We start from the raw sequence: 12218 nt of genomic DNA on the forward strand, positions 1-12218 counted from the left end.
ATTCAATTTCCAGCGTCTCGTTTCATTTGTTCACGTTCAGCAATATGAGTGTAGAAATCTTGTTCAACTTCTTCCAGACTCATTTCTTTTTAACATAACTGTGGTAAAACAACTGTCCTGCAACAGACGTCATGGTGTCACTATTCTGTGTTCACTAACCTCTTTAAAGGGTTAATCATTTTCTAAATGTCTCTACCAACCAATAAATCCCATGAAAACACCAAATCCAACAATGAATAGATTCCAATAAATATCAACTTAACGAAAGCTTTAGATGTTGTGCTTGAAGACCTCTAATCTACATGAATGTGAGAAGTTCTTTGATGTTATGAAATCCAGTAGGATGAATCCTCCAACGCTGTGCTCCAAAAACTCTATGAATATGAATAATGCTGGGCAACATAATGCGTTATTATCGCATTCATTAATTAACGCCGACAATTATTTTATAGCACACTAACACAGTTTTTACAAAAACATTGATGCCACTGAATCATCCAAACAAATGGTGGAGGGAGGCTTCAGCAGACTATGTTGGATGCAACGTGTGGGAGAAGTATAGATAGACAAAAGCAAGACAAGCTAACAAATGCCACAGAGAAGCGGATAGATAGAAACTGCAGGCTGATTAGTATTGTGGAAGATGTCGGTCTGAGGAACGTTCTCAAGGTGCGTTCGCGTCGCGTTTGGTGTGAACACACCTTTAGGATCGTAACAAATTACGGCACGTATGAGCCTCCCAAAAGGAGAGGACTACAAAAGTGATGGCGTTACAACGTGCACCGCCTGTTGATCTCACTGGAGACTACCGGACATCGCTGGGTAACCGTCGTCACCTCAGAGTTACAGTGCATTATATTGATGAACAGTGGGAGCTGCGTTCACATGCTCTTACTGTCATGAAATCCCAGATAAACAGACATTTGTGTCATATTTTGAAGTGCGTTGTGTATTTGTGCTGATATTTACTTATTCGTAAATTTTCTTGTGTTTTAATTTACTATTGACTTTTTTTTATTTTAATTTTTCAATAATGTATTTATTTGCTTGTTAATGGATCTCCTGTTTTTATTGAGGAAACATTTGTATATATATATGTATGTATATATATATATATATATATATATATATATATATATATATATATATATATATATGCATGTAGTTATGGCTTTGTTTATATAGAGTGTGTTTTGTATATAGTGATACTCCAATGTGACCTTTTGAAAATCTAAAAAATAAAAATAAAAATTTCTCTTTGTAAGTTGCTTTGGCTTTATTACAAATAGACAAATAACAAGTACGTATAAGACGTAAAATCAAAGGAAGCAGAAACACTTAAACGCACTACAACAGGAACAGGAAGTCAATGATTTTCACATGAAAGCATACAACAGCATTCTTCTCACACACTGTAAACATTTTTAAATATTCAATATAATGACCAAATGTTCTGGCTAGTCTGGAATATATATTTCATAACTTGTGCCATATTTGTTTCACAAAAGTAAAATTAATCTTGCAAGATTTATTCTTATGTCCGTTTAAAATGGAAAGTAAAAGTGTTGACATTGTCGTTGTAAATTTGACTCACAAATTAAAACGAAATGCCCCTTCAGAGGTTAAATATATGTTCATGTTGAATCATGTTGGGTCACTGAGATTGTGAATTTTGATTACACACTTCTGACGAGGCGTACAGTCATGTCTGATGGCAGCCCTCTCCTCACCAGTTCATCTCTTATCTGGAGAAGAAAAACGCAACAGTGGTGCTGAGATGTGATCACTGCCTTATCAGATGGTTGAGTGTAAAGAGGGAGATCTGTGATTGTTTTAATGTATTTCTGAATCATCGAACGTGTTCATAGTAAGACCACTAACATAATTAAACCTCCAAACTAGCCACAGCAGGAGCAGTTATATGATGCTTTGACATGCTTTGATTTCTGATTAGATAAGAGGCTGACCTGTTGTATGAGGGTACTCCTGATGTAGTCCTCAGAGAGTGGAGACGAAGACGAAAGTCTCATTCTCAGAGCAACAACTAGAAGCACAGTGTCCAAACATTACAATGCAGGCCAGGAGGCTGCTGAAACTGATTCTCAGACAACTCATTATTCTCACTTAGCTCCCACCCTTAGCTATGTATAATTAAGAGATAATTAAATAATGTACGTCACCATTTGTCATACTTACTTGTGTTTGAAACGTCTGTTGAAGGTGCTGGGAAGCAGTGGTGTCTTTTGTTGTAGCTGGTGTAGTGCTGGTTGTAGTTAGTGGGGTAGTCGTTGAGGGAATGGGGGCTGTAGTTTGGGTGGTTGTTGTAGCTGGTGTAGCGCTGGTTGTAGTTAGTGTGGTAGTCTTTGAGTGAATGGGGGCTGTAGTTTGTGCGGTTGTTGTACCTGGAGTAGTGCTGGTTGTAGTTAGTGTGGTAGTCGTTGAGGGAATAGGGACTGTAGTTTGTATAGTTGTTGTAGTGCTGGTTGTAGTTAGTGGGGTAGTCGTTGAGGGAATGGGGAATGTAGTTTGCGCGGTTGTTGTAGATTTGGTTGAAATTAGTGGGGTAGTCGTTGAGGGAATGGGGGCTGTAGTTTGCGTGGTTGTTGTAGCTGGTGTAGTGCTGGTTGTAGTTAGTGGGGTAGTCGTTGAGGGAATGGGGAATGTAGTTTGCGGGGTTGTTGTAGCTGGTGTAGTGCTGGTTGTAGTTAGTGGGGTAGTCGTTGAGGGAATGGGGATTGTAGTTTGCATAGTTGTAGTGCTGGTTGTAGTTAGTGGGGTAGACGTTGAGGAAATTGGGGCTGTAGTTTGCGCGGTTGTAGCTGGTGTAGCGCTGGTTGTAGTTAGTGGGGTAGTCGTTGAGAGAATGGGGATTATAGTTTGTATAGTTGTTGTAGTGCTAGTTGTAGTTAGTGGGGTAGTCGTTGAGGGAATGGGGGATGTATTTTGCGCGGTTGTTGTATCTGGTGTAGTGCTGGTTGTAGTTAGTGGGGTAGTCGTTGAGGGAATGGGGATTGTAGTTTGTGCGGTTGTTGTAGCTAGTAGAGTGTTGATTTTAGTTGTTGGGGTAGTTGTTGAGAGAATGGGGGTTGTAGTTTGTGAAGTTGTTGTAGTTGGTGTAGTGCTGGTTGTAGTTAGTGGGGTAGTCTTTGAGTGAATGGGGGCTGTAGTTTGTGCGGTTGTTTTAAGTGGTGTAGTGCTGGTTGTATTTAGTGGGGTAGTCGTTGAGGGAATGGGGGTTGTAATTTGTCGAGTAGTCGTTGAGGGAATGGAGGCTGTATTTTGGGTGGTTGTTTTAGCTGGTGTAGTGCTGGTTGTAGTTAGTGGGGTAATCGTTGAGGGGATGGGGATTGTAGTTTGTATAGTTGTAGTGCCGGTTGTAGTTAGTGGGGTAGTCGTTGAGGGAATGGGGACTGTAGTTTGCGTGGTTGTGGTAGCTGGTGTAGCGATGGTTGTAGTGAGTGGGGTAGTCGTTGAGGGAATGGGGGCTGTAGTTTGCGCAGTTGTTGTAGCTGGTGTAGTGCTGGTTGTAGTTAGTGGGGTAGTCGTTGAGGGAATGGGGGTTGTAGTTTGTATAATTGTTGTAGTGCTGGTTGTAGTTTGTGTGGTAGTCGTTGAGGGAATGGGGGCTGTAGTTTGTATGGTTGTTGTAGCTGGTGTAGTGCTGGTTGTAGTTAGTGGGGTAGTCGTTGAGGGAATGGGGACAGTAGTTTGTATAGTTGTTGTAGATTTGGTTTTAGTTAGTGGGGTAGTCGTTGAGGGAATGGGGGCTGTAGTTTGCGTGGTAGTTGTAGCTGGTGTAGCGCTGGTTGTAGTTAGTAGGGTAGTCGTTGAGGGAATGGGGGCTGTAGTTTGTGCGGTTGTTGTAGCTGGTGTAGTGCTTGTTGTAGTTAGTGGGGTAGTCGTTTAGGGAATGGGTGCTGTAGTTTGCGCGGTTGTTGTAGATTTGGTTGTAATTAGTGGGGTAGTTGTTGAGGGAATGGGGGGCTGTAGTTTGCGTGGTTGTTGTAGCTGGTGTAGCTCTGGTTGTAGTTAGTAGGGTAGTCGTTGAGGGAATGGGGGCTGTAGTTTGCGCGGTTGTTGTAGCTGGTGTAGTGCTGGTTGTAGTTAGTGGGGTAGTCGTTGAGGGAATGGGGGTTGTAGTTTGTATAGTTGTTGTAGTGCTGGTTGTAGTTAGTGGGGTTGTCGTTGAGGGAATGGGGGTTGTAGTTTGTATAGTTGTTGTAGTGCTGGTTGTAGTTAGTGGGGTAGACGTTGAGTGAATTGGGGCTGTAGTTTGCGCGGTTGTTGTAGCTGGTTTAGCGCTGGTTGTAGTTAGTGGGGTAGTCGTTGAGAGAATGGGGATTGTAGTTTGTATAGTTGTTGTAGTGCTGGTTGTAGTTAGTGGGGTAGTCGTTGGGGGAATGTGGGCTGTAGTTTGCGCGTTTGTTGTCGCTGGTGTAGTGCTGGTTGTAGTTAGTGGGGTAGTTGTTGAGTGAATGGGGGCTGTACTTTGTGCGGTTGTTGTATCTGGTGTAGTGCTGGTTGTAGTTAGTGGGGTAGTTGTTGAGGGAATGGGGATTTTAGTTTGTATAGTTGTTGTAGTGCTGATTGTAGTTAGTGGGGTAGTCGTTGAGAGAATGGGGAATGTAGTTTCCGCAGTAGTTGTAGCTGGTGTAGTGCTGATTGTAGTTAGTGGGGTAGTCGTTGAGGAAATGGGGGCTGTAGTTTGCGTGGTTGTTGTAGCTGGTGTAGCGCTGGTTGTAGTTAGTGGGGTAGTCGTTGAGGAAATGGGGGCTGTAGTTTGCGCGGTTGTTGTAGCTGGTGTAGTGCTGGTTGTAGTTAGTGGGGTAGTCGTTGAGGGAATGGGAGTTGTAGTTTGTATAGTTGTTGTATTGCTGATTGTAGTTCGTGGGGTAGTCGTTGAGGGAATGGGGAATGTAGTTTGCGCGGTTGTTGTAGCTGGTGTAGCTCTGGTTGTAGTTAGTAGGGTAGTCGTTGAGGGAATAGGGGCTGTAGTTTGCATGGTTGTTGTAGCTGGTGTAGCGCTGGTTGTAGTTAGTGGGGTAGTCGTTGAGGGAATGGGGATTGTAGTTTTTATAGTTGTTGTAGTGCTGGTTGTAGTTAGTGGGGTAGTCGTTGAGGGAATGGGGGCTGTAGTTTGCGCGGTTGTATTAGCTGGTTTAGTGCTGGTTGTAGTTAGTGGGGTAGCTGTTGAGGGTATGTGGGTTGTAGTTTGTGCGGTTGTTGTAGCTGTTGTCATGCTGGTTGTAGTTAGAAGGGTAGTTGTTGAGGGAATGGGGGTTGTAGTTTGTGTAGTTGTTGAAGCTGGTGTAGTGCTGGTTGTAGTTAGTGGGGTAGTCGTTGAAGGAATGGGAGTTGTAGTTTGCGAGGTTGTTGTAACTGGTGTAGTGCTGTTTGTAGTTAGTGGGGTAGTCGTTGAGGGAATGGGGATTGTAGTTTGTGCTGTTGTTGTAGCTGGTGTAGTGCTGTTTGTAGTTAGTGGGGTAATCATTGAGGGAATGGGGGTTGTAGTTTGTGCGGTTGTTGTAGCTGGTGTAGTGCTGGTTGTAGTTACTGGGGTAGTCATTGAGGCAATGGGGGTTGTAGTTTTTGCTGGTGTAGTGCTGGTTCTAGTTAGTAGGGTAATCATTGAGAGAATGGGGGTTGTACTTTGCGCGTTTGTTTCAACTGGTGTAGTGCTGGTTGTAGTTAGTGGGGTAGTCGTTGAGGGAATGGGGGCTGTAGTTTGCGTGGTTGTTGTAGCTGGTGTGGTGCCGGTTGTAGTTAGTGGAGTAGTCATTGAGGGAATGGGGGCTGTAGTTTGCGTTGTTGTTGTAGCTGGTGTGGTGCTGGTTGTAGTTAGTGGAGTAGTCATTGAGGGAATGGGGGTTGTTGTCTGCGCGGTTGTTGTAGCTGGTGTAGTGCTGGTTGTAGTTAGTGGGGTGGTCTTTGAGTGAATTGGGGTTGTAGTTTGCGTGGTTGTTGTAGTTGGTGTGGTGCCGGTTGTAGTTAGTGGGGTAGTCATTGAGGGAATGGGGGCTGTAGTTTGCGTGGTTGTTGTAGCTGGTGTGGTGCTGGTTGTAGTTAGTGGGGTAGTCATTGAGGGAATGGGGGTTGTTGTCTGCGCGGTTGTTGTAGCTGGTGTGGTGCTGGTTGTAGTTAGTGGGGTAGTCATTGAGGGAATGGGGCCTGTAGTTTGCGTGGTTGTTGTAGCTGGTGTGGTGCTGGTTGTAGTTAGTGGGGTAGTCATTGAGGGAATGGGGGTTGTTGTCTGCGTGGTTGTTGTAGCTGGTGTGGTGCTCGTTGTAGTTAGTGGGTTAGTTGTTGAAGGAAATGTTTTTGCAGTTGCAGTTTGTGCAACGATTGTTGATAGTGGGATAATTGATGTGGATGGAGTAGTTGTTGTAGCTTGTGTGGTTGTTGTGATTTTTGTAGTGATGGTGGATGTTGCCACTGGTGTAGTTATTAAATGATTGGTTGTGGTTGTCATTGGGTCTGTAAAAAGAATTGTGTAAAGATTACAAGTGAACTTTATCAATCCAACAACATAAAAAAACAACGAGGAGTTCCACTCACCGTTTCCAACACTCACAATGACACATCGGAGCTCAGAGTGATACTTGACTGAACTGTGGAGATAAATCAGTACGATAGCTCAGTTACAAAATTGTGTCAATGATACTAAATTATTTTAAGTTATTAAAAGGCATAGTCTTTCTTGCTATAGCTCTCCTTCATATTAAAGGAATAGAGAAAACTGCTTCTGAAACGCACTGCATCTGGTGGAATCACAAGCATTGTCTACAGTGGCTGTCCCTCACCTGGTGGAGGCTAACTATCACAAACGTCAGTCAGATTATTGTCTTTCATTCCTTCAAACACCTTCTTGAAAAGGTTGGCGTTGTTATTTGATTATATCCTAAAACTTGTGTATGTCCAAGTCCTTCATAATGTTTAAAAGTATGTGGGTTTCTCCTTCTTTTCTTTTGGGCATGCATCTCTACTCCAGCTCTGCAAACTATTGGCTAGTTGGTTTGTGTTCAACGCAAAAGTGTCTGTCGCAAAGTGACGCATATTAGGAGTGAGCTGTATACATGTCCAAAACCAGAATAATATCAACATATCACACGTCTTAGTCAGATAATGCTCCATTCGGAATAAGACCTAATTCAGAATATCCAAACGGAATATGATGCTTACATGAACCATATCAGATTTGTAAAATTGTCATATTCTGAATAATAGTTGTCAGTAGTCGGTGTTATAGGGAAATGTGCGTAGGACAAGTGACTGACTTGAAAGCTGCCTGGAAGCTGAAACAGATGGGGTGGCTTTCTCCATCTTCGTTTTCAGACGGCGTCCATCTCCGGATGTACTCTCCTACTCCTGCTACTACTCCTACTCTAATCTGGTTTACGTTGTGTGGCCCGCTGAACAGCAGCTCGGAAATCCTTTTAAAAAACAGAAGAAAAAAAGTCTTGGCACGTTAAGATAACCTTTCCAAAAACCACCACACCCACAAATGAAGCCAAACTGTCTTCCATGATGGCATGATCAAAATCCTCACCTGCTACCTTGCTCCTTTTTCTTTCAAATGTTTCCTCAATGGCAATTCTTTCACTTTTATACATTTTTATAAGAGTCACACTTGTTGTTGCCTGTAGGTGGATCTTACCAGTAATCACCTTTAAAACCCTGAGCTTGTGAAACTACAACTGAAACAACATGGCGCTTGTACACAGTGTACTCTAAGACGTTTTTCGTGGGTTTTTTTGGCTTTAAATGCAAACTGCATTATTATATTTGATACAGTTGGTTGGTTTTTACACTTGTTTCAGTCTTGTCAAACCTGTTCAATGCATCAGTGTTGACAGAAAACAACAGATCAATTTCCTCGTACGCCTGAATTCCCGAGCAACCATTGACTAACATATTTATTTGGACAAGTTTTTCTAACATTCTGCATCATTAACCTTCTTTGAAATTGATGTTTGACTTACGTGGAGACATTTGCCTCAGCAATGATGCTGATATTCAGGGACTGATCAACAGGCGTGTACAGCCGAGCTCTGTTTGCTGGGGTTGGAGGCAGGAACTTGGGCAGATAGAGTCCCTCTGTGCAGGACGGCACCACAGGATCCACTGGAACAATAAAGACGAGCAAGACTTTTTCTAAGGATGGAAATACCAGTCGGTTCGTCCATCCACCTGTCGGTCCACCACTTTGGTTTGGACTAGAATATCTCTATAAACCGTTTGATTGCCATAACATGCTTTACAGACATTCATGGTGCCCAGAGGATGAATCCTAATGACTTTAATGACTCAAGAGTTTCACTTGCTCTGTGAAAAATCTTCACATCTACTATATCGACTGGAACAAACATGGTTGCTGGAGCTTTACATTGAGCTTAATGTTAGAGACACCAAACTAGCAATTGACCTTTCCATAGACGCTCAAGCAATCGTTTCTATTTTTCTTAATTTTCAGGCTGGTGATATATATATATATATATATATATATATATGATTCTAAAACGTTTCCTTTCTACCTAAAAATCTGTGGAGCTAACATTAGCAGAGTATGTTAGCACACCATTGACTAACGTTAGCTAATCTGGAGGTATACTGAATGTATAGACATGGTGCTGTTGCTTTTCAATGATTGTTACAGTGAATAAAGACCTACCCAACTTTACTGGAACAGTGAATTTCAATAATGTCAAATTCAGACTATTTTATTCAGTTTGTACAGCATTTAACATTTGCAAACTTTGGCATTTTTTTTACTTAAAAAGGGGTTTTCTAGAAAAAGTGTTTATTTTGCAAATTAAAGTTGTTGGTACCCTTACTGTAACTTAGGCAGTGTAATAATGTTTGCAATAGTATCAAGCGCTAGCTAGCAGAGGAAGCATCCAATCCATCATCAACATTATTGAAAGAAAATCGTCAATGTTAATTGTATATTTATCCAGGTTCTGCCAAAACAACAAATATTACCAGTCAAAACTAACTGGACAGGCAGTTTGCTGATAGCGATGTTTGTGTTTAAGATCGTCGCAGACCCGTTGTCTTGAGTCAAGGTGATGGTCTGCCTGGTAAAGTCCTCCATCACCAGCTGGACAGCGTACGAACCTTCGTTAATGCTATTGGTGGGGCTGAATGACAGAGTGCAGGACTGCAAGAGGACAAAAAGGGACATGAGGTCAAAATAATGTACTTTCTGTCACTTAATGAAATACCCAACATGTACATTTAATTTGGAACAAAATCTCAGTTTTAAAGCTATTTTCATTTTTTTGCTTGTTTTATCAGTTTGGTCTTTTTGGTCAAAGTGAGCCGAAACCAGAGGTGGAATGTAACTATGTACATTTACTTGAGAACTGTACTTGAGGTGCTTGTATTTTATTAAGTATTTCATTGTATTCTATTTATTTCTTCTTCTCCTCCTCTAAAGTATTGCTTTTTATTGCACTACATCTCGTAGATAAATATTGTACTTTTTACTGTACTACATCTCAGAGATAAATATTGTACTTTTTACTGTACTACTTCTCAGAGATAAATATTGTACTTTTTACTACATTTGTCTCACAGCTAAATAAACTCTTTAAAAGCCTCTTGGATCAGCTGGAAAATGTTTCGTCACATAGCTGTTGTTCTTTTTAGAGATACGTGGTTCTCACAGGACAGCGACGCTACAAACATATGACGATCTTTTACTTGTAGTATTATCACAGTGTGATTAAGTACTTTCACTGCAGTAAAGGATCTGATCCTGGATTATGATTGGACTATAATGGTGCGATTATAAAACATCAGTGTCTGTGTTCGCTCACTGAGGAGAGGCTGAGAACGGAGGGCGGTGTGCAGACGTCACACTCTGCTGCCGTTGTGTTTCCATATCTGCATTTGATCTCGTCACCGTCGGGGTCGAACGCCAACAGGTGGAAATCTCTCTGACAGTTTGAAGGAACTCTGATGGAGAGAAACATTTCCATGTAAAGCTTGAGCCAGGAAGCCACTCGCTGCTGATGATTCAGTTTTGTCTCGACAAAGGTATCTATTCAATGTCAAGAGACAATCTAGTGACTGTCTTTCTGTTGGAGTTAGATACTTCATGTAACCTGACTCACTTCTTCCTCAACGTTTGTACCAGGAACTTTACTGCAGACGTCTTTATGAACGTAAGCTTGAATCTGAGCCTGAACACAAGTCAGCAGATTTCATGCTTTAAGCTGTTTTTAAGTATTTTTGTATCTTTTTTTGGAGGGTAAAAGTTTAAATTGAGTTAAACAACTAAAATAAACCAGAATTCATGTATTTGTTCTTCTTCTATTCTTTTAAAAATGTGTTGTGAGGTCATAATTTCAGCAACATAAAATATGTATTGTGATTCAAAGTGTATAATTACCTCAGAACTGGTACAATGGTGGTCTGGGGGGACCCGTTGGCTCGGCCGGTGTCCGACCGGTTCCTCAACTCCACCAAAGTCACAGCTTGCCAAAATACAACATTGTTTTTGTTACTGATCCAGGCACTACTGGTCAACCTTCAGGGGACATTATGAAAAAGTCATTTTTAACCCCGAATATAAAGTGTGCCAATTAATCATTATTTCACATGATAGAGCAGCAGCACTGACAGTTTTAAAAATGTTGTTGGTATGCCACAAATATGAGGAAATGAACACTCAAGGAAACAACCATCATAGCAAAATGTTACAATAGAAACATGTGTCACAGACTTTAGTTTGCACTTCCTGTTTTAGTTTGTACCTGCGTCTTGTGTCCTGTGTTTGTTTGACTTCCTGTCTTGTGGGATTTTTCCCTCCTTTTTTTCTGTGTATCACCTGTATTTAATTAGCCTCTTTTGTTGCCATTGTCTCAACCACCAATCAGTGTCCAGCCTGCCTTAATGTCTGCACACCTGTGTCTAGCTGTTTCATTAATTTCTTGTGTGTTTGCAGTCCTGTCTTTTGTCTGTTGTTGGTCGGTTTGTCTGTAATTGTATGTGGTTTAACTACTTCCTTGCCTACATCCTTCATTTGGTGCACTCACTGCAGCTGTAATGGAGCGTTGCTGAGAAACTGCCGAGTCATGATTCCTTCTCTCTGACACCACTCTCCACTGAGCTCCTGGTCCACGATGTTCAGCACTACAGGAATCTGGGTCCCACAGTTCCCGCTGAGGCAGGTCCACGAGTCGCTAGATGTGCAACTGTGGAAGGTCAGCTTATAGCGGAAGACCACCTGTAGTGTCACAGTGGAGACGAGTCAAAGAAAACATCTTACTGTGAAGACAGACACAGGACAGAGGCCAGGTTGGTTGGTGCATGGTTCATTTCTGGTCTTCTGAAGGTCAGTTTTTCCTTCCTTCCTCCATCTAAGATGTTAAAACATCTGAAAATCACTAACTTTTGTGGGGATTTCATGAAGGTAATATTTAAATTTTATAGTATCCAAGGAGAGTAGTGGTGTTTGGACTGAATGTATTATAAAACTGTGAAATATTTCCTCATACAAAGGCTTTTATGATTTATTACGAAAAGTAATTCTTTTTTTTTTGCGTTTTCCTACAAAAGTCCAGAAACGTGTCAATTTCCACTTGTTACATGAATATGGTCTTTTCAAAATAAACTTGCGTCCTCAAAGAAACAATTTAGGTTTAGAAAGTTCTCCTGGATTAAAGTAACCCAGAAGTGTCGTTCCTGAATTTGGCAAGTTACTTGACAAAAAACATCAACGTTGACTTCTCGTTTCACGTTAGGAACGAACATCGGTCTCCTGGTAGAAAGATCAGTTTGTTGGAGCCGTTGACCTCCCCTCCCGCCCGGTGTGTGATTTAGCGGTCTTTATACTTCCTCGTTCAAGATTACATGCACAATAAATGTTGTGGGATATCCTCATTATTTTTCATAGGTAAAGCTACAAATGCTGGATTAGATCAACCCAAACTGTCTTCTACAGAGATATTGGAAATGTGTCACTTCCAGTTAGCAGACATTGGAATCAGCCACATTTTGATGAAAAGATGTGAAAGTCTGTCATTGTAGCTGCTTAACAATTTTCATCCAGAGTTGGGTCAAATGTTCCCATTGATGTTAATGTATATTTTGTTTTAAGAGATTCAAAATGTTTATATTGTTACTTCAATTATATTTTGAGAGGAACATTTGACTTTCCTACTGATGAATTGCTTTAAATCTGTTTTAGAGATATTCTATTAACTGTTTCAATC

General features: G+C 41.4%; 2 protein-coding genes across 2 annotated transcripts in view; one reads left to right on the forward strand and one right to left on the reverse strand.

Annotated features, from left to right (window-relative positions):
- Positions 1 to 1734: 1734 nt before the first annotated feature.
- On the reverse strand, positions 1735 to 5566 carry LOC137874807 (probable cyclin-dependent serine/threonine-protein kinase DDB_G0292550). The gene is made up of 6 exons (XM_068713776.1): positions 5555 to 5566; positions 5242 to 5465; positions 4785 to 5130; positions 3422 to 3661; positions 2197 to 2896; positions 1735 to 1745 (listed from the first exon to the last, which is right to left on the reverse strand). The coding sequence occupies exons 1-6, from the start codon at positions 5564 to 5566 to the stop codon at positions 1735 to 1737; spliced, it is 1533 nt and encodes a 510-aa protein (XP_068569877.1).
- Positions 5567 to 11084: 5518 nt separating this feature from the next.
- The window catches only part of LOC137874464 (C-type isolectin Sp-CL4-like), an 8653-nt gene continuing 7519 nt past the window's right edge, over positions 11085 to 12218 (forward strand). Inside the window, exon 1 of the mRNA XM_068713149.1 lies at positions 11085 to 11301. The gene's annotated coding sequence lies outside the window, so the exon portion shown is untranslated. The remainder of the gene's footprint in view (positions 11302 to 12218) is intronic.

The sequence above is a fragment of the Cebidichthys violaceus genome, unplaced genomic scaffold (genome assembly GCF_023349555.1).
Source record: "Cebidichthys violaceus isolate CVI_PGR_0920_01 unplaced genomic scaffold, fCebVio1.0.p SCAF_19, whole genome shotgun sequence".
Classification (NCBI taxonomy): domain Eukaryota; kingdom Metazoa; phylum Chordata; class Actinopteri; order Perciformes; family Stichaeidae; genus Cebidichthys; species Cebidichthys violaceus.

Excerpts from the sequence above, each read along its gene's own strand:
- LOC137874807 (XM_068713776.1), bottom strand. Across the intron at positions 5,131-5,241 it reads TACCCTTCTAACTACAACCA|CCCCCATTCCCTCAACGACT; the intron begins GCATGACAACAG and ends CGCAAACTACAG. Across the intron at positions 3,662-4,784 it reads ACACCAGCTACAACAACCGC|CACTACACCAGCTACAACAA; the intron begins GCAAACTACAGC and ends AACTACAACCAG.